The sequence below is a fragment of the Anopheles funestus genome, chromosome 2RL, assembly GCF_943734845.2.
Source record: "Anopheles funestus chromosome 2RL, idAnoFuneDA-416_04, whole genome shotgun sequence".
Classification (NCBI taxonomy): Eukaryota; Metazoa; Arthropoda; class Insecta; order Diptera; family Culicidae; genus Anopheles; species Anopheles funestus.
Genome location: NC_064598.1, coordinates 3921646 through 3946579, shown reverse-complemented (window position 1 = coordinate 3946579; position 24934 = coordinate 3921646). Strand labels below are relative to the sequence as shown.

General features: G+C 43.1%; 3 protein-coding genes across 12 annotated transcripts in view; all 3 read right to left on the bottom strand.

Moving 5' to 3' along the window:
* LOC125761607 (alpha-tocopherol transfer protein-like) overlaps positions 1-16451 on the bottom strand; it is a 151870-nt gene extending 135419 nt beyond the window's left edge. The window contains exon 1 of the mRNA XM_049422907.1: positions 16442-16451. The gene's annotated coding sequence lies outside the window, so the exon portion shown is untranslated. The remainder of the gene's footprint in view (positions 1-16441) is intronic.
* Positions 1-23749, bottom strand: part of LOC125761601 (uncharacterized) — a 29124-nt gene extending 5375 nt beyond the window's left edge. The window contains exons 1-7 of one of the 9 annotated variants that reach the window (XM_049422881.1): positions 23518-23749; positions 22340-22666; positions 8626-9179; positions 1212-3287; positions 946-1142; positions 319-589; positions 68-196 (exon numbers count right to left, since the gene is read on the bottom strand). In XM_049422881.1, coding sequence (XP_049278838.1) covers positions 68-196; positions 319-589; positions 946-1142; positions 1212-3192 — 2578 coding nt within the window. In that variant the 5' untranslated portion in view covers positions 3193-3287; positions 8626-9179; positions 22340-22666; positions 23518-23749. Of the gene's footprint in view, positions 1-67; positions 197-318; positions 590-945; positions 1143-1211; positions 3288-8625; positions 9180-9442; positions 9541-9982; positions 10167-22339 lie in introns of those variants that run through there. The other 8 variants (XM_049422883.1, XM_049422884.1, XM_049422878.1 and 5 more) reach the window with 8 other exon arrangements.
* LOC125761615 (uncharacterized) lies at positions 13673-15277 on the bottom strand. Of its 2 annotated transcripts, none has more exons than XM_049422914.1 (3): positions 14432-15277; positions 14191-14363; positions 13673-14122 (listed from the first exon to the last, which is right to left on the bottom strand). In XM_049422914.1, the coding sequence occupies exons 1-3, from the start codon at positions 14507-14509 to the stop codon at positions 13978-13980; spliced, it is 396 nt and encodes a 131-aa protein (XP_049278871.1). In that variant the 5' UTR covers positions 14510-15277; the 3' UTR covers positions 13673-13977. The 2 variants fall into 2 exon arrangements, with proteins under 2 accessions (XP_049278871.1, XP_049278872.1); XM_049422915.1 differs by having other exon boundaries at positions 14191-14360.
* Positions 23750-24934: the final 1185 nt, after the last annotated feature.

Here is a 24934-nt window from a genome sequence, read left to right as displayed (position 1 = left end):
AATAAAGAATGATCATTGTAAAATTAATACAACAGTCGCTTGGGGGGTTCATAAGTATTCAACTTACTGGATGACGTCTGCACCAGTGTGTCCAGTTGCTGTTTGTACTCTTCTGAATTCTCGCCCGTCGTTACAGCATTGCTACACTTGGACACTAGGATCTGTTTCAAGTGGAATATTCCGTTCATGAGACGCTCTAGGGAAGAAATAGAAAGGAAACGCGCACACGCAAGGGTTACATCGATGAAAATCAAACCACACGGACACAAAACGAAGGGAACCGCTATTGTAAAACGGTTCACAACATATAATACGCACTGTGTTCCGTCTCCAGCCCGTACAACTTGATCTTGTTCGCTTCGTGCTGGGCCTTCTTCTTCAACCGGCATGCCCGCGATGCAAGCTTGTTCTTTTCCTTTCGCGTCTTTGGCCGTGCATTGAACGGTAGCTCGCTGACCGGCTTCATATCGTTGATGACGCGTCCGAGCTTATCCAGCTCCTTGCCAATGTTGTGCAGCTTGCGGGGGTTCGGCGTCAAATCGTTACCGTCACCCTTCCGTGCCTTGCCGCTGTGCTGTAAACGAAGATTCTTAAGAAAATTAACCAAAAACCGTTTGACCGATCCCGTGTGTACCGATGTGTGCGCGTAATCGCCACCAATGTCGTGGGGAATGAGTGTAAGAAAGCGTTTCGTGTTTGGTAGAGAGAGAGAAAAAGAGAAGAAGAAAAAAGAATCCAAACAGGTTAGTTCATTTTTGTTTGCTTTAGAGTTTGTTTTTTTGGTTTTGGTTTTGTTTTAGCTTATTCTCGACAGTTTAACTCAACAATGCGCAAAGCTAACTTGCAATGCAAACCACACACTAGAATGCAACGATTGCAGCGGCACGCTCGGGCAAACCATAGAAGCAATTGGACGGAGTCCGCAATCGCAAGCTTTCCACTCACCTTGATGCCACGAACGGAGCAGTGCGGACTGAAGACTGGATCGGTGACCGCGTTCAGCACGTGCGGATCCTCCACCTGCGTCTTGATGACCAACCGTTGCCCTTTCGGGCCCTTCGCCTGCACATTGTACTGCCAGAAGTAGCGCTTCGCCTTGCTGGCACTCGACGAAACCTTGCCCGTATCCTCACTGTCGGAATCTGTCAAGAATAAGAATACAACAACGTCAGACAGAGGAATTGGATTAAAAAGGGGGAAAACACGCATACCTTCACCGCTAGAATAATCCTCATAATGATCACTGTCGTCGGAGTATCCTTCATCGTGCGAGAAATCGGGTGCCTCGGGGCTAAGGATACTGCCGGTGCTGAGTGAAGAGGTTGATCCAGCCTCGGCCAAACTACCCGTCGACAGTAGATGGGGTCGTGGTTCGCGACGCTGCCAAATCTGTTCGAATCCGGAAATGTGTGTCGGCGCGGACGAGGAAAGCCGCGACATGGATGTGCCGGACGTACCGGCATTCGAGCCGACCGATACGGCCGCGGTCGTTCCCGCCTGTAGCTGGGCCTGCAGCAGCCGACGGCCTGAGTAGCTTCCTCCACCAGGGCTGAGTGCAGCAGCCGTAAGCAATCCGGACGAACTGCTGCCAGCTGGAACGGACTGGCCGAGCACCAGATTACCACCGCTGCCCAACCGATCCGATGTGTTGCTCATCAGCAGCTGCTGCAGGGTGGAATACTTGGGATTATGCTGCACCTGGCCGACATTACCGCTGTTCCTGCTAAAGTTAAAACCTCGGCGAGAAACACGCAACGGCATTTGCTGTTGCTGTTGCTGCGCGATCGATCCATCGAGTCCTGAGTTGCTGGCACCAATGTTCTGATTCTTGGCTGATTCGTTGTTGTTGTTACCGGGAGACGTGGCACCACCACTCTTTATCAACTTTCCAGCACTGATCGTGCTGGGTCCGCTACTGTACAGCGTGTTGTTGTTGTTGTTATTGAACGTGCTTTGCAACTGTTGCTGGAGTAAATTCTTCGCACTGGCACCTCCGGACGATGGTTGCGGTACCATCAGATGGCCACCCTCGGAAATGGACGGGCTGGAACCGTGACTGCTGGGTGAAAATGCCAACGGTGACTGTACTGCACTGCCCGGTTCCTGCTTCGTGTACAGCTCGAACGGTGACGACGAGATGCGCGTCTGCTCGTCGTACAGCAAGCTGTTGTTGCTGTTCGTGTTGGTATAGCCTGCCGCCACCATTGGGTCATTCGTGAGCAGTTGCATTCCACCGGTAACGGGACCAAAGCCCGACGATACGCTGTTACTGCCGACGCTGCCAACCGTATTCTCACCCGCCAAGATCGCTAACCCACCGGACGAAAGGCTCTGGTTCGACGAACGACCCAGTATCTGCTGCGGCAGACTGGGTGACAGGATGATGGCACTGTCACCGCTTAGATTCGGCGACTGTTGGCTAAGCGGCTGGCTGAGCAGCGTTATATCATCGTGAAACAGACCGTCGATCGTGTTCAAATCATTGCACAACAGTCCATCGTTGAAATCTTCCAGCGGATAGACCTCGAACTCTTCCATCAGCTGCTGCCCATTTCCAAGCCCAATACCGCCACCTCCCATCACAATCGAAGTCGTCTCGCCGACCATCACCTGCTGAATACCGCCGTCATCGAGCGGCGTTACCGACGACACCGTGGAGGATGGCGAAATTAAATTGTTCCACGTATCCATCATCTGCAGACCGGCCACATTCATCGGTCCAATATCGATACCTTCCGCGGTAAGGATCATGTTGTCCCACCCGTTCGGGATGCCAAACATACCGTCCAGCTGTGTCGGAAGACTGCCCGGCTGGAAGCTGCCGGCATTATTGCCGCCCGCGGTCATCGCTCCAACATCGTGCAGCAGCTGACCGGAGCTGCGGAACTGTTCCATCTCGTTGGCAAAATCGAGATCCGACTGCATCATGCGCTGGTGGCTGGTGTTACGGGACGGTATCGGCATCGAGGCCGTTGTCAACATCGGGTTACTGCTCAGTGCATCCATCATGAAAGTTGTCTGTTGGAAGTGGTGGTGGCTGTTGCCGCCGACGTTCGTTCCGCCGTCTGCGGAAGCAAGCGTGTGTACCGTCGGTTCCTGCTTTACGATCGAAAGGCTTCCTGCGTCAACACAGTCAATGCCGGTGTAGTTAAGGCCGCCTCCACTCTGCAAGCCGCCGAAGCTACTCATCATCCAGCTCCTGTGCAAACCAAACCCAACAACGCTCGGTTTGTTGGATGTTGCCCGTAGGCTGCGTTCGTTGCTTGCGTACAACTGTCACGCTCTAGCTGCAACAAAGGGAGAAAACGTACAGATGTTACTACAAAAGAAAAATACACAAAACAGTCGACAAAATATTGATCTTTGCTGCTTCTTCAAAGGTAAATCCCACCCGAACATAACGAGAGAACGAACAATCTCGTTACGAACAAACTAAGAGACTCAGGAAAGTCAGAAATGATAAGTGGCATGATCTCAATGGTTGCCACAAAGAAGAAGTAGTCCATTTGGATGAAAAATCCAGTAAAGATTGCACCGATCGTGTGGCGATAGCACAGCATCACACAAATGCAAAACAAGACATATCACTTCCACTTTCGATAGCTCTAAAAATACGAATCCGAAAACGAAAGTTTAACACGCGTCAGCTGACATAACCGAGTGTTCGACCGGATCGTGTATCGACAAGGTAGCAGCTAGTAGCTACGATATTTCTGTACTTCCGCAAATAGAGTTTTTCTCCGGCATTAAATACTTTGAAGTGAAGTTAAATATGGCACAGCAGCACCGACTGTTGCTTTCTTTGTCGATCGAAATTTACTCAAACAAAATGCAATATCAATTTACCTCCTGAAATCGAGAGCAAGCAATAGAAAAAACTGGAAATAGCAAGATCTCCGATCCACCAAGGTGATCGTGTATATGAAAAATTGATCATAAAATGATGCCAACCTCTTACAGACGGACATTTGTTTTCTTCCAACGTTACTTTGCAAGATCGTTTCGCTAACTGGTAAGTTCCCTTTTTCCGACCCAGCGTGGGAAAACACGGTATGACGACATTTGCGGCAGAGAATTAAAAACAAATGCCTTCCCTAAACGTGTGTGTCCCACTTACGGAATCCTAAAAATAATCTTCACACTCGCCAATCATGTCCGTGTGGCCACGAATATCACCGCATCCACGGTATGCGGTTGTGTTTTCTGGTTAGTTTTCGATGACCATTATTTAGCCCTTTTTGGCCAACCCCACATTCCTCATACGCCAAACCGTACCCTTCCGTACGATGTAAACACACGGATTTTCACGTCATTTTCTTCAGCCTTCGTCGACTGCCGTCTGGCAATGTGTGGCCAATATACCCCGTTTTGCAATCTCATTGGCGTCTGACGAAGTTTGTTTTGGTGGTGGTTGTTGCAATTTTAAAGATCATCGTCTTTCCTTCATTTTCTAAACAGAACAGCTCCTCCATCCACACCTCAGACCGATGTGGTAGTGTTGTATTTCAAAATATTAAGTCCAATGTTATTTTTGCCACCATTGCTACTATTTGCCATTTTTGCTCCTATGTCGCGGTCAATAGAGAAGCCGAGGTTTGCACCAATACAGAGAAATATACACACACAAAACGGTTTTTATTAATTCTACTTCAATATGCGGCCCATTTCTTTAATGTATGAATGCGAAATATGAACAAACTCGTTTTCAAATCAGATGTACGATCAGATCAGAGTCAATTCACAACAAAGTTTCAACATCAACTTTGAGATATTTCTATTTGAATCTACTAAAAATAGCCGATATATGTAAAATAGATAAATATTAAACAAGATATTTATTTTACAGTCATTTGCATTAAACGAATGATGGATTATTCTTGATTTTTACTCTATATTTATTCGATTTCTTTCAAAGAATGCTCATCGAGTTTTCGTTCATTGATTTTAGAATCTTTCAAACAAAACATAAAACATTGTTCCCATCTTTGGCGTTATTCTTACGGCCTAAGCATATTTCGTTGCGCTCGGTTTTGTAACACATGATTCTGTCCGATCCATCTGTTTCAATGCTCCATGCAAGGCATCATGGCCGGTTAAGTTCAAGGTTTTTCCCCCAATCCCCAACGTACAACGGTGGAGGAGGGTGGTTAGTGAGGAGGTGCGCACGTGTAGCCACGCGTTGCAACAACTCGTGTGTTTGTGTGTTCGGTGCTACAAAGCTTGCTTCCATGGCGGTGGAATGGTGAGATGTATGTTGCTGAACTTGGAGGGCATTCGTTTTCGATTTCAATCCACACTAGAAAGATTTGGCCTTTTTCCAGCCGTCACCCCACTCGATTAGCGTCATTTGTTTTGGTTTCCATGCTCCATTCGCATCAAGCGTAGCTTCACATTTGCAAACCGGAAGAGAGAACTTGTTTGCGTTCCATCACTAGTGCGTGTAAACGTCAAGAAAATGGATTGGCAAAAAATTAAAATTGTAAAATAATGGATTACTTTTACAATCAGGTAATCGTGTAAAGTTTTATTACACCTTGATAAGATACGTAAGAGAAACTTTCATATTTGTGCCAAAATTTAATACACAAACGAGTTCGCGAGTTCGACACCCAAACGAAGGAGTTCCACTTACCGCACAATGTCTCGTATTTACTTCCTTCACAAGTTTTGCTTTTACGTCAACGTGTAATGATCATTCCATTCAATTCTTCGCTATAAATATGAACATCATCACTGATTGCGGACACATACGCACACACCACAGCAGCAGACTTTTGGCTTACGTCTGGCATCGAAATAAAAACGTTCATCTCTGAAGTGGGTCAAACGGGGCAAAAAAATCGCATGAGGGGCTTGTTTTTGATTGTACGAGATTAGTTAAGCGTAATCTGGGAGTGAAAACAATTCCCGCGATAACACACACAGCCGTCACGCGCGTATATCACTCTCGTTTTCTGCTTTTGTATTATTTTTAGTCCCTTGTTTTTAATTTGAACAATAACACAAAAAAAGTACAACGAAAAACAGTGCTGTTATGGTGCGTTTTTTAAAGAAGCTACTACACAATCAACACAAAGGTTTGAAAGAACTTCACCCTCAAAAAATATACAACTTCATTCCTTATTAACTCATTCAACAGACTCATTACTGACGGAGGAGCTGTAGTCGTGATCTCTTCTCCACAGTAATCTCTACCCAAACGAGTCAAACACTCGTGACGACCGATGAGTTGGTTGTTGACATTGTCCGATGGATGGTGCAACACCTTCGGCAAGCATGGACAACAACTGTTTGTTGTGGAATGGGGATTTAGCGTTTGTTACTTTACTTCTTACTTTTATTGCTTGCACCATTATGTACTTCACAATCTTATCTTACCCTAATCTGTTACGATACAATCGATTAGTGGGCGTAAGGGTGTACACGCAAAGCTTCCGACACATTTCGGAAGCACATGAAAACTCGCGAACAAACGCGTTACCTTATCAAACGGCGTGTTTGAAACACGATTTTTCGTGCAGTTATCGCACAGGCGAAAGTGCGATTGTGTTCTAGAATGCTCCCAAACAAAGGCCGTTTACAATCGGTCACCCCCGCATGGTATTTGGTTTCGATATAGGCATAATTACAAAAAGCTTTAATCATTCCGATTTCCTAAGCTTTCGCGATCGATCGAGTGGTTTCTGTAATGTGAGGATATCATTCGCTCCGACCATGACCATGAGAATTCGAATGTCGATCATAAACATTAAACATCGAACAGCGAAAACACATTTCGGGCGCATAATTATTTGGAAGGTTGCTCGTTCTAACATACAAAAGAACTCACCCAAGAACTCAAACCCCAGAAGAAGAAACCAAAAGCACTATCCGAAAGCTACACCGCTGCTGGCACAGGTAGCGAGATAAATCGCCCATTTATTTTCGGCATTTTGTTTTGCCTTCTTTATTTCTGGTTTTCGGTATTCGATATTCTTACGTGGCTATTTTTAGCTTGCGTTTGAAATATTTATGACGAGAGCGAACACAAAACCCACTCGATCGACCTCCACATTCCAAAGCGTCAAACCGATGCAAACGCGAGTCAAAGGGTTCAACAATCTGCCTCTAATCGTTGAAGACCGATCGGAAAGTTGTCCGAACAAAACACAAAAAAGAATACAAAATAAATATTAACAACTTTACACCCAAACAGCATCAGCTGAGCGTACACCGACCAGAAAAGGTTGAGATTCGAAGGAAAAGCTCCACGTCAAGCTGACACATACAGCACCACGGCTCCTACTGCGAGAACTCATCAGTCAGGCGCCATATTATAATGATGATTTCACTTAAATTAGAACTGACAAGAAAAGACAACGCCACCCTCATTTTGCCGCGATGGGGCAGAGAAACGGCCGGGCAATTCTCGCCAAAATTAGTGCCGCACCGTGATATGCTAAAACATGCTCGTCCAATGGGTTCCAAGTCAACTCAAACAGCAAGCTCTTCCACCGTCGTCTCGTTTCTCTAACGTGGTAAAATCAAATCGACCTTGTCAAAGTTTATTAACACACAGCGTGAACAGACCAGCAGTAGGTAACGCCAGGCCCAGTACGATGGTCCACGTCGATCGACACACACCACGCCACGCGTTGAAGTCGTCTCTGTGTGTTTGTGGATCGCGAAGTTCCACTGGTATGCGTACCAGCCAGAGAGACCTACCGCGGCCAAACATAGTACCCCGAAAACAGTGTCCCCCCGCGAATGTGTTGCCGAGTTTGTTTACGAAATAAAAATACAACAACAACAAAACCAGCCGAACAAAAAATAACCATCGCGGCCATCGTTAATCTTGGCAAAACACTTTCGGCCGTACGGCGATCGGAGCTTATCTCTTTCCGTCCCGTCACAAACCCGTCGCGATCAGCATCTGTTCAGCTCGTTTGAAACCAAAACAAAGCACACGGGCACTGTCTCTAACTAGGCTGTTTAACTGATCATTTTCTCACGCTCATTTGGCTTTGGTGGCCCAGCTGGGTAGCAAAGGAAGGATGAATGACGGAAGAAGCATAATAATGGCAATTAACAAATACAACAATCAAAAGACCGAAAAATACAAAGCTTCAAGATCGTTTCACATCTTCATGGAAGGATTTTCGCTGTGTTTGTTATATTTCCTACCCGAAAAGGCTAAGATCTTCGGCACTCTTGCCAGATGATGCTGCTGAAGGATAGAGAAAACGTTCGAGTTCCTTTTTCTCATGTAAAATTTAGAACATTTGGTGATTTTTTCCTTGTTATTCTCGCGTGGTCCTATTCCTGAAGATAGGTCTGAATGTCTTGAAATATTTCAATTTGAATTTCTATTTCAATTTCAGAGCTATTTTGTATTTGTATTTAAGAATTGGTTTCATTTGGGAGCAAAGGAAACGATCTCCAGATGAGATTTGACACAGGTTATTCGGAGTGAAAATTGCCTTCGCTATCAACCAGTGTCGGCAATCATCACAATTAACTTTATATTGTTAACTATCATAATTTGAATGTCAGTTCAAAGTACTTTCCCATTAAGGCATTTAATCTAACATTAACAACAGCATCGTATAAATTAGAACTTAATACCACCACTAAAGACAAACTTACTTCCGGGGTCTGTTTTTTTTTTGCTGCTTTTCTAAACTTCCTCTACGTAGCGCTCCCACACCAAAACACGAAACAATCGAACACTTCTGCAAACCAATCGGTGTCTCTTAGCTGGAACTATTTTCGAACCCGTTTTTCGCATGTTCACATTTCATATGCTCCGGTTCTCCTTGTGTTCAGGAAGAATTTTCGCTTCTGCTACGATCACGAGACGCGTACGTTTGCCGCTCAATAGAAACAGAAGGAAGCAGGAAAAAAAATCTACGTTCACTTTTTGATACGTTCACACACACACAGTTGAGCGTTCACACTCGCACTATGTTGCTAAAATCACACAGTAACTGAACGGCCGTGAAATGGTTGATAAGATAAAACACCCGAAAACCGGCACCCGTGGTCTGTGTGTTTGCACTTGATCACTTTTCAAAGTTACTGCAAGAGGGATTTCTTCTATTTTGTTGGTTGTGTATTGACACTTTGTTCTTTGCTTTGGTTGTGTACGATTTAAACAATTTTCTTCAAAAAGTTTGTAGCTCTATAAACACTGCAATTTACTGAAGTGAAAGAAAATACAAAAAAAATAACAGAAATATAAGTAAATTAACAAATATTCTTAGGAATTATTTTTTTTTTTTAATTTGTTACAATTATTCCTGATAAACGTTCAAAATGTGCCAAATCCGCATCCCACCACACAACCCATCATGTGCTTTTTTTGCGCAAGAGAAAGGTGTAAAACACTTATAAAAATATGCTCGACTTCGGAGACAGAAAGCTGCCATCTTGGTTGCCCTCAAGGAACAATCACGCGTGCTACCGAAATTATCGATCACCGGAGCGGATCGGAGCGAAGATTTTCCTACACCACATTCCTGCTATCACTACAATCACACCGAACAGGGAAAGAACTTCACGCTACCGTGGCGTGATGTGTGCGTTCGCCATTAAACTGCTAAAACGATCCTCCGAAGTCACAACAAACGCCTCCCTTTGTGACAAACCGTGTGTGTAGGGTTCACTTTCGTAGCAAACTCATCGAACATTCCTTTTCGTACAAACTACCACTCTGTACCATACACCCGTGTGTGTGTGTTGGTTTGTCTACGTTGGCAAATTTGTAGCTTAGCAAATTGTACCGACCGGGCGCAGCTAAGGTGAACATCACCGCACAGAAGTGGTTACGCGCACGTGTCCATCCACGTTTTGCATCGATTCCACTAACGAATAATCAACACGCAACACACCACACAACCACAACGCCGTCCACCACCACACACAACCCGCATCGGGAATGTATTTCGTTTGATTGAATTAATATTAAAAATTTCAACAGCTACTGCACGCAAACGAACGGTACCTCTTCTGCTGCTGCACGAACAAATTGGATTATGAACGGCACAGGGGACGAACCCAACCAAAAACACTATTACTTTTGTTTTTAAATGAAAATCAACTATCTCTTCTTTCTAGCATCCAGAGTCTCAGAGTCTGAAAGAGCTTGATACAAGAGCACGGAAGAAAACGTGGTTGCGACTTTTGTTTATCACCGTCAATAACGAACTGACTCTCACTGCCGAATGGCCGACAGACCGAGTGACTGACTGAACTTGTGTGGTTGTAGGCTGTGTCTCTCTCGTACGCGGCACGACCGCGAACACAAACACGCATCCACCTGCTGTGCTGAACAGGTTTTTTTATCGCTCCCCCAGCTGGGAGCTGGGAACGAGTGCGTGAAGGAGAACAGAAGCAGGCACCGTGCGTCTCCATCGATCAAAAGCATTCTCCGCTTCGCCACTGTGCTGTCATGATCAACAACAACAACCATCGGTCTCGGTCTCGGTTCAACGTGAGCGTGTTGAGATCCCTCGTTCGGGACACTCAAAAAGAAGGGTGATTCTCTCACTGATCGTGGTTTGATCCTCTCGCCCAAAACCAAGGCAGGAACGCGGAGCAAGTTCTTGTTTGTTTTCGACCATTCTGTATCGAAACGCACCCATCGTTTGCTGTTTTTGTTGGTTGTTGTTGTTTCTTATACAACGCACGGTGTTTTTTGTGCCTCATCATTACTTATTCATTCAACATTTAACTTTGCACAACACCTATGACCGGCACTGGTTGGCATTAAAGTATTGGTGTCGTCGGATCGAGTCCACACTAACCACACATTCACATCGTGTTCAAAATATACTGTGTGATAGGATGATAATATAATGATAATTTTTTCAATCGCCTCACATTCCCACACACACACATAGACTTCCCGAAAGAGCAACATTCGGGAGATTGCTAGAATTTGTCCTGTACACGCATTATCATGATAATATACCACCACCAGCACAACCTTTCGTATGTTGCAGATGACTTGTTTTGTAGTAAAGCTCGCGCGCACGCGAAACACAAATTTTGTAAACAAATCCATTAAGTTCGTCATCGGTTTGCAATTTTTTTTTTATTGCTTCTCTGCTCTTTGTTATTTCCCCTTCCATTTACAATTCATACACAATGTTATGCTGTGGAATTTGACATTTCCGATTGATAGTGGCCAATATCTGTTTCCTATTTCATCATGCTCTAGCTGTCCAAAAAGTGGTTGAAATCTTTTAGCTTACAACTCTTCGACGAGAGTTAAGCATGTTTATTATCGATCGACCTAGTTCTTGCTGTGTGCGACAGGAATGCAAATAATAACAGCTTATAACTTACTTTGAGCTGTACAAGCTCAGTTAAACACGTGATGTAATTAATACCTTCTACGAATGACAAACTTTTAATTGTTGTTAGATCAATGAAACTTAGTCTGCAACGAAGAGAATTTTAGCTGGTGGAAAAGTGTAATAGTAAAGTTTTTCTTTATTCGATTGTACTAAATTGTACTAAAAAGAACTTCGATGCGAATAAAACTTAATTTGTTCACCAAAAAATCATTTTGAAACAATTTTCTGTTCAATTCTGTTGAAAAAAAAACAAAAATTAAACAATTTGCAAAACTGCACGCATTAAAAACAACTCAATTGTGTTCTAGAATAAAATTTTCCATCCAAACTCCAGGTGAATAACAAATAGAAAGAAACCTCAGATTACGACAACAAACTGAGCTTCGTAAACAACACCTCCAGTTCGACCGTTCGTCGCCCACTCCCAGTGGGTAGGAATACATTATTATTTGCTTCTTTACGTTCTTTTCAAATATTATCGCCTTCATTGCTCTATTAATTTCAACACAAACAACGACTGATTCACACACTCACTTCCGTGGGGAAAACCCATCTAAATTCGCGATCGACATACCGGGGGATCATTTCCGATGGATAGATCATTACCCATTATCTTCTACCGGGGCTGCCCTTTTCCTACGCTTGTGTTTGTATCGCAACGGTTCAATACCAGTCCACATCTGACGTCATCATTACGCTCTCTCATCTCACTACCCAGCCGCCACTCTACCTAAATTCTAAGCTGTAAGCAACACAAAAAAATGTATGTTGTTTTTCTCGTTTCCAACTTGCGGTAGACACTTGTTTTGATCCGTATTTCGATACGATTCACACGTGTACGGGTGTGTGTAAATGTGTTTGCCGGTTTTTATCTCATCAGCTCTCAACGCGTCTTTAGCCAATGGTAGACGATGTCGACGGGAATCGTATAGTTTGTTTTTAAAGTGTCTAGAGTGTTCATGTGAATGATTTGTCGCTCGAAAGGGGTGAAGGCGTAGTCTGTGAGGGGTGGATGAGGGTGAAACAGCGACCAATTGAAACATGGCAAATGAGTGGCGTGAACGAATAAAAGAAGCAAAAAAAAAGCATTCTCGGAGGCTTGGTAGAATGTGGCGTGACGCGATGGACGCATCAAAACAAAAACAGCATATAACGAGCGCTGTTCACAACACAACCGGACCTGTGGACTAACTGGTAAAAGTAAACAGGTTATCGCTGGATGCAAAACTTTCAATTGAATGAGTGACTCAGGGTGTAAGCGTTGAAAACCGCGACCAGTGTGAGTACCATGCCGCACACACTAAAAAAAACGAAGCCAATTGGAAAGGAATGCTCTCCAACAATGCAAATGAAAGGCACAGGGAGTGGAAAATGAAACGAAAGTAAAGTTGCTTCTTGTGCTGTTTACGACTGTTTTGTATTGTTTCTTTTTATCGTTCGTTTTTCGTAAGCGATAGCATCAGAAAATAAATATATCGAGGTGGAATTTTATCGATCGATCGATACACAAAACAAAAGTTGCAATAAAATTATATCGAAAGTGGAGCATAGTCCCCATCTATGGAATAATGAAGACAAACTTCCCTAAAACAAAACCACGGAAGCTAGCACAAGGATAGGTTCTTGCTCTCCTTTGTAAATATTTCATATTTTTCCCTTATAAGAAAAGGCACGTTTTGTTGTCTTTGTAACGTGCCTAGACACCCGAACCTGCTTCATATTTCCGAACGGTACGAACAACACGTACCACTATTTACGATACTGTCCCGTGCATTTTAACATCATAAATCTGCACACACGCCGCATCGAACGTTTCCGATCGTGTGCCTCAGTTCACGTTATTATTACACCGGAAGAAAGATAACAAGCGGGTCAATAAACGTCTTTGAACGATATATCGGTAAACACATTTAAATATTATCATTACGCCATCGTTAATCTCACTGGCTTTTTTGTCAATACTGATTGATAACAAACCTGTTTAAATGGAAATCTAGAATGTGAACTTGAAATATGTAAAAACTATTTTAAAAAATAATCACAAATTGCAAAACATAAAAAACACTTGTTTTGTTCTAAAATATCACCAAAACATAAATGACGCAGATTCATTTGAAGTTGTTATGATCAAGCAGTAGCACAAGATTAATCTTTTTTTTGCCGCATTCCTTCCCTTTCCACCCTTATCCCACACCCTTATTGATCTGTTCGCGCTATAACGGAACCCGTTCACGAAAACATTCAAAATATGAACTTATTTTAACAATATTATGCGTCAACAGAAGCCAATCTCGAGGTTCGACGCTTTCTCGATGTTTACATGTACAACATTTCCCAGGCAGCAAAATCGCCGATGTTGCATGAACTTTTGTATGGGAGCAACTTCATCCAATTTCTCATCATTATTCCAGCAACAGCAGCACGGTGGATGAGGTTCATGCGACGCGTCGCGTGGGGTGTCATGCAACATTCAAAATGAATCTCATCATTTTACCCCCACCCTTTCGGATCGTAAAAAATGAAAACACGGAAAATTCTCTCTTCACTCTCTTCCTTTATTACTCACCAATTTGCTCACACATGATTGGACCCCTCCCGCTGTGCTACCGCCAGCTGATCCGCGCCTCGTACGTGCCGATCAATCCATCCTTCCTTCGGTCCGCTTCAGCCGCGCGCGCTTGCCCGTTCGCCTTCCCTCTCGCCCCTCGTACGTCTTCCTTCCTCCACAAGGACGGGCTTCCTTAGAATACCGGTGCTTGGTGCTGACGGCGTCCGATGGAAGACTACGAAAAAAAGCAAAACGGAACACTATTACACACACATTAAACACTCGCAATCACTTCAAACTTACCAAAATTTTTGCTGCATTTTTGTGCAATCCAACTGCACCCTGGTAGCCAGCATTCCCGGCAACTTTAGCTGCTCCTCCAACCGGAAAATGATTCCTTCCGCTCCTGTGGTCCCAGGCGAAATTGTCAGTAGTCCTCGGCGATGCGTATTGATTGGCGCTGGCATCCGATGCTTCTAGAGTAAACGCATATATTTCACACTATCTTTACTTCACTAATAATTTACATAACTTCTAAACTTACCATTATTTGTCCGGGATAATTTATTTCCTGCCACTCCGCTTCACCATCGCCAATTTCGCCGTCCACCTTCACACACATTTTTTCACTTTACGGGACAAAATAGATGCTAATCTTAATCACACTTTACGCACATTTCCTACGCATTTAAATAACTTAACTATTTCTAAACTTTCTTAACAAATTACACGCCACGGAGCTGAACCGTGTCCAGCAAAATTAAAATCTGTTTGCGAAAATGTCCACAATTTCTCCAACAAGAGCGAGAAGAGAGCCAAAACAAACGGCACTATGGTTTATCTCAAATGAAGGATCAATATTTTTGACCATAAAAATCATGGATATTATTGACAGAAAATAAAATCCAAAAATGGTAGTAATTATTAAAGGCGAAGATTGATTTGACCTTCTTGATAATTAAAATGAATTAAGAATTAATAAAATCAATTTTACATGCTAAAATTTGCATAAAAACGAAATATTTGCAAAATTATCAAATTTTGACCAGCTCCATTCTAATCCAAGCCATTCACCCGTAGTGATCCTAATCGGCGCCATCATTTGATAACAGCGAATCAGGACGCAGCTTACTTCTGAGGGTACGATACATGGCCGACGGCGTGTGTGTGTGCGATGCGACACAGCGAAACCGTTCACTTTGTTGCACGCTCGAAAATGAACAAGAGCGAGATGAGCGAGAGGGAAAAAAAGCTAGTTAGGGCCAGAATGGGACGGGAATAGCTTGCAACATCAGCTCTCGGGTGAACCACTTTCGTTCGTGGGTGCGCTGAGCCGCGCGGGGTAGAAATCGCACGTGAAACGAGGGGAAGTCATGCAACATTGCTGCCTGGGTTGCTGTGTACGCACTTTATTACTGCCGGAAATAGCAGTGAAACTTCTTTTCGTCGCACTGCAAAATTACATAAAAAATAGAGTAGAACTTTTCAAAGTAATTTCATTACTAAAAATAGCGCATCCGAACGTGACCTTCAGCGATGGTAAAGCAGGGAAAATGGTGCGTAACATAATTCTTTACCGAAGCATAATACGCGCCAAAGGTGAAGCTCAACTCACCGTATACTGATGGAGGACGGTATGTTTCTGAGACACACCCACACTACCTTCCCGGGGCGGTTTGTTATCGAAACGTATTACGCATCGCAGCCCGCGTGAGTTGATGGAAAATAATCACGCAATTGTTGTTGATTGTGATCTAACATCTAACAAATACCGGTACTAGGTGGTTTCATCGTTAAAACCTACGCATTCGGAGTAGAAGAAACTAACGCACAGGACAATTGATTGATCGGAATGTTAATTTTACCAGGTTTGATCCTTAATGGATACAATTAATAAACAACAGCAATGATAACAACTGCTGGTTGTTTTTTTTTCATTTATAAACAGATATATATTAACTCTAATGTTATTACACATAAAACGCTTTTAAAATAGACCAATTAAAAACATTTTTTTATTTTTGGTGGTTCATTGCCGACTGGGCATTTAAGTCTAAACACTTAATTAGACGAAAGCGTTTTATAAACTCAAAAGACTTATTCAAGTTTTCAAATACACCCCAATTATAGCATTACCTTACGGTAAATCTTTTCAAATTCCATTCCATCAGCAATCATAAAACGCACACTGCACAAAGCTTCCGAGTTCGGGAAGGATGTATAATCGTCTCGGCGCACGAAACGCGAGCCATTTCCGCCTACACATGATGACAAGCATAAAGGACATCTTTCCTTTCCATGCGACTCTTCTTCGCCAGTCTACAACTTCCCCCGATTTCGCGTTCATGCTGTTTGTGGGCTTATTGATTTTTCATCCCCTCCCAGCGAAAGAAGTTTGTTGTTGTGACGGTTATCGCTCGTGACGCACGCCGAAGGCGTCCTTTTCCGTAAACCGACTCGCGTAGGCGTACGTTGCGCATTTTATGAATGAACAACCCACCCACTCCACCACACCCGATTTTTTATCTTTCCTTCCACACACACACACACATACAAGCATAACATTTCTCTCGTATTCTTTTTTTAAGGAAGAAACAGAACGTGCGCATTTCTTACGCGACTTTTCTTCATTAGTAAAAAAAAGATTCTCTAAAGAAAGCACATCAGCGCCATCTGTTGGTGGCGTCCAAAACTATGGGCGTTCTTCAAGCGCTTTAGCATGAAGAATTTTGCGACGAAAATCGATTCACCTCCTGGACAACCGTAGGGGACATTCGGACATTGACACGAACGATACTTAGGCGTTGTTTGACGATGTAGCGTTAGTAAGACGGCTTTTCATAAGTAGCAAAGCGTCTGATTCGTTTGCGAAATATTAAACCAAACGCTACTGTGGGCAGAACGTTCGCTGTGGTGTAATAGTAACAAAAACAGACCAAGAACATTAAGCTTTCCAGTACGCCGGTTCAGTGTAAAGTGGGTCAATAACATCGATGACTGTGACCGTTTTACATGCACTTGACCATTATCGGGTTGCTCGCGCGGTTTCGTAATAGGATCCTACGTGTCTAAGGTTTATTGCTTGTGTTTGTCTTTTGACTAGCCTAATAAGTTTCAATAATAAAAAAATGGCTTAAATTGGTTCAACACTTATTTAAAAAAAAGATCTACAACGTATGTAAATGGTCGCTCATGGTTCCGATGGCATACCAACACCCATAATAACCATCGTTTGGTTCCCAAGTCTCCATGCAGTCTACACCAAAAGCTTATTTGGCGTCCTATTTCTCTGGTGAATGCACGCTCAACATTGTGATGACTTAAGCAAGTTTAAAAATAATTTATTAAAAGCGCAAAAAAAGCAAAGGCTTTAAGTTACGCATGTGAACTCGTTAACGTTATAGAATTTATTTTTCAATAGTTTTTATAGATAAATTGATAAATTTTTATTTATTTATTTATTAGCGTAGGGAGATAAATAGAACTTACACATTTTATAGCAAAAACCATTTACGCTACGGTACATAAATCATATGGCAAAAGTATCCTTCCCTAACCCCTCATTGTATGTTCCATTTTCCTTCTTATACACGTGTGGTAGCGAATGTACCAAAAACTCGTCGTAACTATTAGCGTGTCAAGATGCCTTAACCAAACGCATGATGCGCTTCAGAGTTCGTTGTCCTTTCGCACATGAGAAATATTTGAAAGGAATATCGCTCGTGCGTCCAAAAAAAAATGAAGGGGTCGAACACGCATGTCAGAGTGCAAAGAATAAACACCCCTCGGGATGAATGGATGAAAGAACTTTGCGAAAAGCTAGCCTCAAACAAGGGTGAAACGTCTTCAGCAACCCTCGATTGATCGGATGTTATTTTAGTATAAAAATCGTATACCTTATCGCAAGAAGTACATGTTTGAACCTTTAAGGGTTAGGGTAAATTGAAAATCACCCTAGTAGCTACTTTGCCATCCAAAATACACACAAAAAGTGACATTTCTTTGTAGATACATCCCTTCTGAGCTTCGGTAAGGCTCAGGTTATCCATTCCTCAAGAAAATGTCGACCACGGGATTCCTTTGTTCCTTGTTCCTGCTTTCAAGCCACAATATTTCACGAAGGGGACGAATCTAAATACAGTATTCTGAGCCTGCACTACGTACATCGATCCTGTAACAAATTTGCACCATTCGTCGCGAATAATTTGGGACGGTGTCTAAAAAGGGGAGTAAGGCGTGCATTGGACCGTGGTGAAGAATATTCTACTTCGGGAAGAATTCCAGCACATAAAACCCTTCGAAGGGGTGATTTTTTTCTTCTACAAACCATTATCGTACAGAAGGGAAACCTGTTAGATTAGAAGCTGGCAAGTTGGGAAGGACCTGAATTCATTATGTAATATTCAAGACACATTCACGGTACTAGCGGAATTACCCTACATTACATCTTACGGCCGTACAGCATGAATACACCAATGCTCAATAATTGCCCTACAAACCAAAGGGAAACAAAAGATCTCCCCTCATATTAGAGCCAGTACGGGAATGTATTTTAGAATCCCTTAGCATACTTGCCGCAACTTGCCGCAGAACAATGCAGATGGAAATTAACCTCGTTTTTTGTAGAATTCTTTCTCTTTGAACTGACCAAAAAGAAAGGCTTTTATCAATCCAGTTTTACCCCTTGGTAAGCTACATTCTTTCAACAGCCAACAATCGATCACGTTACTGCTAGAAAAGGTGTTCTGACAGGTCGGGTGCCCGAGGAACTACATGTACCCTTCATTTACTTTACACAGCACATACCCTAAGGGATTGAACGAGTTTTGATTCTGTTTTTAAGTGGCTCTAAAGGTGGTTCTGGTGGTTCACCACGGGGCGGCCCGGTGGTGCATGTGATAAACGGCGCCAGTCCACACGGCCGGACCGGGTTCAAATCCCATCCGGACCGTCCCCCCGTAGCAAGGACTGACTATTCGGCTACGTGGTAAAATAAGTCTAGTAAGCCAGAAATGGCCGGCGTGACCTGTAAGGTCGTTAAGCCAAGAAGAAAGGTGGTTCTGTTATTGGTACTTTCACTGATGGATGTAACATCCCTCGTGCTAAGGCATTTTGGCTCTTTTTTTTTTCCCTCGGCACTCTTTTTTACATAGCAAGGTATGAATTCCACTTGCTGTAGTGCTAAAGTAAAATGGATTTGATATTGAATTTTAAGTTTTTTTAAGTGATGAGACATTTTTTTGGACATCCGAATTTCCTACAACATTTAACAGTTAATGCTAAATTTAATAATCAAAACTCTAACAACTTTGCAACTTGTTTATATTTTTTTAAATCGTTTAGTAAAACTGAATGTTTAGAAGCTAATGATAATCAGAAACCATATTCCATTAATTTTATTGCATTTACTTTCTAATAAACTGCTTCGTCAACAAACAATTCCCACACCATTTTGCTACAATGTGTACACATTTTGGACACATTTTACTGTCCTTATCGCCCTGGGGTTAGTCCTACACAGTCTTGCAATCATACTTCTGGATCATGCAATCTTCCCATCTCGGGTCAATCGCTGCTTCCATGAATAGCCAGTCACTACTAATCCAATCTCGATCCAGGGCACGTTTTAATCGCGTCAAAACTTTCTTCCACCATTTCCCCCAGGAACATTGGAGCAAATAGACAATTACAAAACACATACACACAGGGAGTTCAAGAGTCCAGACGCGCGAGAGAATGCTTATCAACGGTTGCCTACTTTCCCACCGTCATCATCATCATATTTGCACAAGCTCACACTTACTCTGGATCGCATTTCTATCCTCCAACTTTCCACTCTTCCCTTCCATTTCGTCCTTTTTGGCGCAACGTTTTGCCGATTATCAAATGTGGCGTCGTCTGGCTTTGCTGATAATGGTGCTGCAATGCCATAATTTTCACTCCACTTCATTCAAGTTTCCCATGTTTCTTCTGCTTACGATTTAATGCTTCTTCTCCTTCTACCGCTCCGAGTTTAGCATAAACGGCGATAAGACCAGCAAGTCACACATGCACGAGGTTTCTGCCACGTTTTTGGCGCTACGTACAGAGGCAAAGATTATTATTACTTCATCTTGCTGGAAACTCCACTAAATCGCAAGGTAGTACCATGAATAAAACCATTTAAAGATTCCGTAGTGATAGTGTGACAGGTTTCTGTTTTTAATGGGCAGATCAGGACTTTCTTAACATTGCGTTATTGTTCAATTTTAAGGATTATTGTCATGATTTATTTTCGTTTTTATTTTCATTTTTTATTTTTTCAACCCTCTTCAAGAAGTATAAGATTTCTATTTCCAAACATAATTTTCTCCAATAACACAATTTAGGGTAATGCATGAAAATTATTCAACGATTCAGTGAAGTGCATTTTTATGTCCCATAGCTTGCAGGCATTGGCAAGATAAACGAAACCTCCCAACCCGCGGCAACTAAATTGCTGAGTCGGCGCACTGGATTTGTTTTGGTTTTTAGAAAGCCGTTGCCTGTGGTCCATGGCACGGCGGTATGTAAATCCCACAGAAATACAAACCAAATAGCAAATGCCGTTTCAACGATTCAACAAATACGCTCTGGCAGGATACTGTTTTGCTATTGCCAACGGCAACTACTACATGGACGATTGTTGTGAAGGGAGTTTTATCTCACCTCCAATAAACCGAGCATCAAGCCGTTTTCTCGGAATTATGTGAAGGACTTTTGAGCCAATTCTACGAAATGCAGGCAGTGATTGGTATATGCTTCGTAGATCTATGATTTGATCTGAACTTCTAGCCTTATGAAGTTTATACAAGAATTCCTATTTATTCGACATTCATTCACATTTTATACATAAAAGATAGAATATTCTGAAAAAACCTCAAGAAACAGCAATAAGTCTAACTACGTTTTTGTGCTCAAATTAAATCTCCCATCCACAACGTATCAATTGAATTAGTGTTTCCACAGTTTTGTTTGGCAACATAGTTTGCGCACTCGCTACAATGACTGGTGTGTTGGAGCTTAGTGGAGGTACAGTTTACATCCAAAACACGTGCCTACTTACAGTAAGCAAAGCACAAGTTACAACACAAAAACGGATACCTTCTCCAACACCCCTTCGCATTTTGAATTACCCCATAGCAACCGGCCACCGTTAGATGGGAGCGCAACAGGAAGTTATGGAAAGGAAACGATGTACACGTGTACGCAAGGATGCTAAGAACCAAGAAGGGTGGACCAGCGTTAATGCAACCTACTGCCACACATTTGTCCCCTTTATAAAGAAGATTTCTTCCTTCCGTTCTTACCCATCCTGTAGGTCCTACATGTAGCACCACAAGGACATTACAATTCGTTTCTAAACAACCCCTCCGGAGTTTAGCTGACGCACTTTAACAGACTTATCCCTATTTCGTCCTTCCTGTAGCACACGCACACAAACATACACAAAAAACTTCTTTCCTCCCCATGTACGCTCCCCCAACATCCGTAAACAATCTTCTCGCCATGTTGCGTATGTTGGACCACGCCAGGGAATTCCTGTGCGTGTGCGTGTGTACGTATCCTTCCGCTTGCGGTATTGCGCAACCTGAAAGACCGATCAATATTTTCGAGTGTGAACCGTGTGCGGCCGGAAAAATGTCAACAAACAACACACCCATGGTCGGATCTGCGCGTGTCCGTACCGGATGGAAGTATTTGTGGTGCAAATTAAAAAAAAATATTCAAGAACTCGCCTCGCAACGAATGCGGCGTGGGTTTTTGTGAGACTAGTGCCGCGTTTTTTGACGAAGACAGCCAAACCCGGAAATATGAGCGAGATGGAGCAACAACACAGAACTTGGCAAGATGAAAAACCGGGTGCTTACGGTGAGGACAGTTACAGAATCCCCCCGAGGGTGGGGGTGGGGGGATATGTTTAATAACAAGTTCTGCCTCCTGTTTTCCCCCATTCACGTCCAACCACCCTCGAACAGTCAGTTTTGGTCACATTCCATTTAGTCATCGCAAAGGGGGGAATGATTATGGCAACCGGATGACTCATATTTTCATTCCAAAACTCCATGTTCAATGGGGGAGGATGAGCTTTACTCTATTGACCCTTTTATCTTTCGATATCTGGTTTTACAATGAAGTCACTCAGCTGATTTTAAAATTGCGATATATTTGAAAATATTCATTCAGAATATTCATTTCAGCTAGCAGATTCTCTTACCAGATCTCTTGGAACTGTACTGAAGAATAGAATTAAATAACGACGAAACTATAATTGCCCAATAAAAAAACACACTTTTCCGTACTTAATCCATATCCAAAAACCTTTGCTTAAACACAAACACTTACTTGCCGCCACCCCCTTTGAGAAAATGCAAAATAAACCCAGTTCTAATTACATCAGCAAAGTTCTATACAACCATATGTGTTTACTCACCTTCTGCTTGTGCCTGTGACGCTTTCTGCTTATATTAGTTCGCTTCCTCTAAAAGCAGACACAGCATTTAAAAACGTAACTCTGACGACGATGATGCGAAAAGCGGCCGATCGATGCTGCATTATATCATTTTACTCTCCACAATTGGGAGTGGGTGGTGGTGATGGTGGGGCGTTTTATCGACCCTCCACACTTATCCCACACTTCCTGACCAAAACAACAACAACCAAAACAAAAAGCTGCCGGGACAATAAAAGATTATTTTCGGTCTTTTTCGCACTGTGAAACTGCCTAAAACAGTGTGTATACTAAACACTAGCGAAAAAGCTACGATGACGCGTACAAACGCTGCATTAGTGTGAGTGTGTGTGCACGCGCGAGAGCGTTTTGCTGTGCTGCGTCCGCACCGCTCCGATCAGATGATTTTCCTTTGTTTTGATTTTGCGCCCTCGCACACAAAATTCAACCCCCCACAACAACCAATATGGCGGCAGCAAGTGCTTGCTGCGATGGGTTCTTTGTTTTTTTTGGTCTTCTTCTTCTCTTCGCTACCTACTGACACACACACGCGCGCACACGCACACGCAAAGTGTGTTGGAGAGTTAGACAAAAGGGGGTTTTGGATGGGTTCTCTCTTTCTCTCTCTTTCCTGCTCGCACAAGTTCGCTTAATTTATCTCCTTCCCCTATCAACACACATCACACCCTGTTGCGTGTTCCTCTTTCCTCTGCCGCTTGTCCAGCTAACCTGTTTACATCAATGTTTCGATTCTGTGCCGATCGACAGTTCCATAAAAAAAATGTGATATTGCAAGTAGCTCTTTTACCGAATTTCTACCAAGAACTACTGTTTTGGCCTTGCTTTCTTTGTCTCTTACATAATAGGTATCGAAAACTGTGCAATAAACAATGTATCTGTTCCAGCTTGCTGATGTTCATCAGCTGTCCAACACACACGCACGGGGAAGAAAACTTTCCACCGGAACGTTCCGTTCTTTTCCTTTCTCTTTTTTTTTTTGTTTCTGTTTCGCACTTGGTGCAAAGTAAAGGACTTTTTAGAGTTTCGATTCCACCACTCGAATGAATGAATGTTCAATTTTGTGTGTCTCTTTTGGTACTTCGGTCAATGAACAATCTTGAAAAAAATACACACACACACCACTTTTCCACTTTACCAACCTTTCCAGCAAGGATCGCAAAACAATGTAACGAAACTTTGTTCACAATTTGCACAACGCGTTAGCACACGATACACTCATGAGGCACATGAGTTTGTTTGTAGGCGATCAAATGTTTATAGAATTGTTCGGTTTTTAACTGCTCTCAATATTATCACTTTCGGCTGCGACCGCTTTGCGGTGCGTCCGTACTGCTCGTTTGATTGTTTTGAATTGAATTCAAAGATTCTCCGCTCGCTTGCACTGCTGGCTGTGTGGGAATTATCAAGATCCAAGCACAACACACGCACACATGCTCGCACTTTCTAACGCCATATTGCTATGGTTCGCCGTGTATACGTTTAATTCACCCCAAGCGAGGGAAAGAGAGCGCGAGAGAGGGAAGAATGAGAGCGAAAATCATGTTTACAATTTAGTGCTTATTCGCATACCGCAATACAATCGATGGAAGAACGGTAAGAACGGTAACGGCAAAGAAAAGGATGAAGGAGAGCAAATGAAATCGAGAGCGAGAGCGCAGCCTGCACTAAGCGTAACAGAGAAAGGGAACAACAAATTCCAATAATTCGGGGGGGTTGAAATGATGCACAGGGTAGTTCTTGAATAAATATATACACGTACACACGCTCATACAAATCATTCAACGTGAACGAACGAATATCGTTTTATGTGCTAAATGTTGTTCAACAAAATAAGACAATTGTATGGTGAGGAAGGAAAGATGGTGAACGAAACACACACACGCACACACACAAAACCAAAAGCCACCCTTTTTACATAAAACAAACGTGGAGCGCATGCGCGCACACACACTGCATAAATCAGCAAATTTCCTTCGCTACGCGTGTGTAAAACATTCTCGAAAACGCGCGAGCGCATGTAAACAAAAACAAAGACACCGAACATGGTTTGGAACAATTTTGCTTTCCCAGATTAAAATTATGCTTTGTCCTTTTTGTCGGGGAAAGAAAAAGGCGCTCCTTACTTCCGAAAAAAAATATTGAACAGCCGAAAAACAAAACGCCAAAAAGTGTCACCAGCATGCGTCCCCACGTGGCGTCCAAATGTGGTCTCGGGGTTCGCATGTTTACAAACAAAGCGCCAACATGATGCGCTGGATAGGGGTGAACAAAAAATCGATAACACGCCAAGCCATGTCGTTCCGTCGGTGGCTGGGAGAGGCGCATGTCACGCACATAACGCGAACCCCTCGTGTAACGCAAACAGTATGCTGCTGGCAGCATAGTTATGCTGCAAATAAATCAATCCCCTTTCTCAAACCGCCCCCCTCCCTCCCCGGGTGTCAGGGTGAGTGTTTGGTCTCCATTCCCGCGAGCACATGGTTGTTGTTTTGTTCGTTCGAAACGCACGGCGTGGTTCTTTGTTTGGCCATGCGTACAGCAGCTGTGTGCGAGTGT

Bases quoted from the DNA above. Each gene is read 5' to 3' on its own strand.
- LOC125761615 (XM_049422914.1), bottom strand. From the start codon at position 14,509: ATGTGTGTGAAGGTGGACGGCGAAATTGGCGATGGTGAAGCGGAGTGG. The intron at 14,364-14,431 runs GTAAGTTTAGAA...CGTTTACTCTAG, and splicing joins ATTATCCCGGACAAATAATG to AAGCATCGGATGCCAGCGCC. The intron at 14,123-14,190 runs GTAAGTTTGAAG...TTTTTTTCGTAG, and splicing joins AAAATGCAGCAAAAATTTTG to TCTTCCATCGGACGCCGTCA.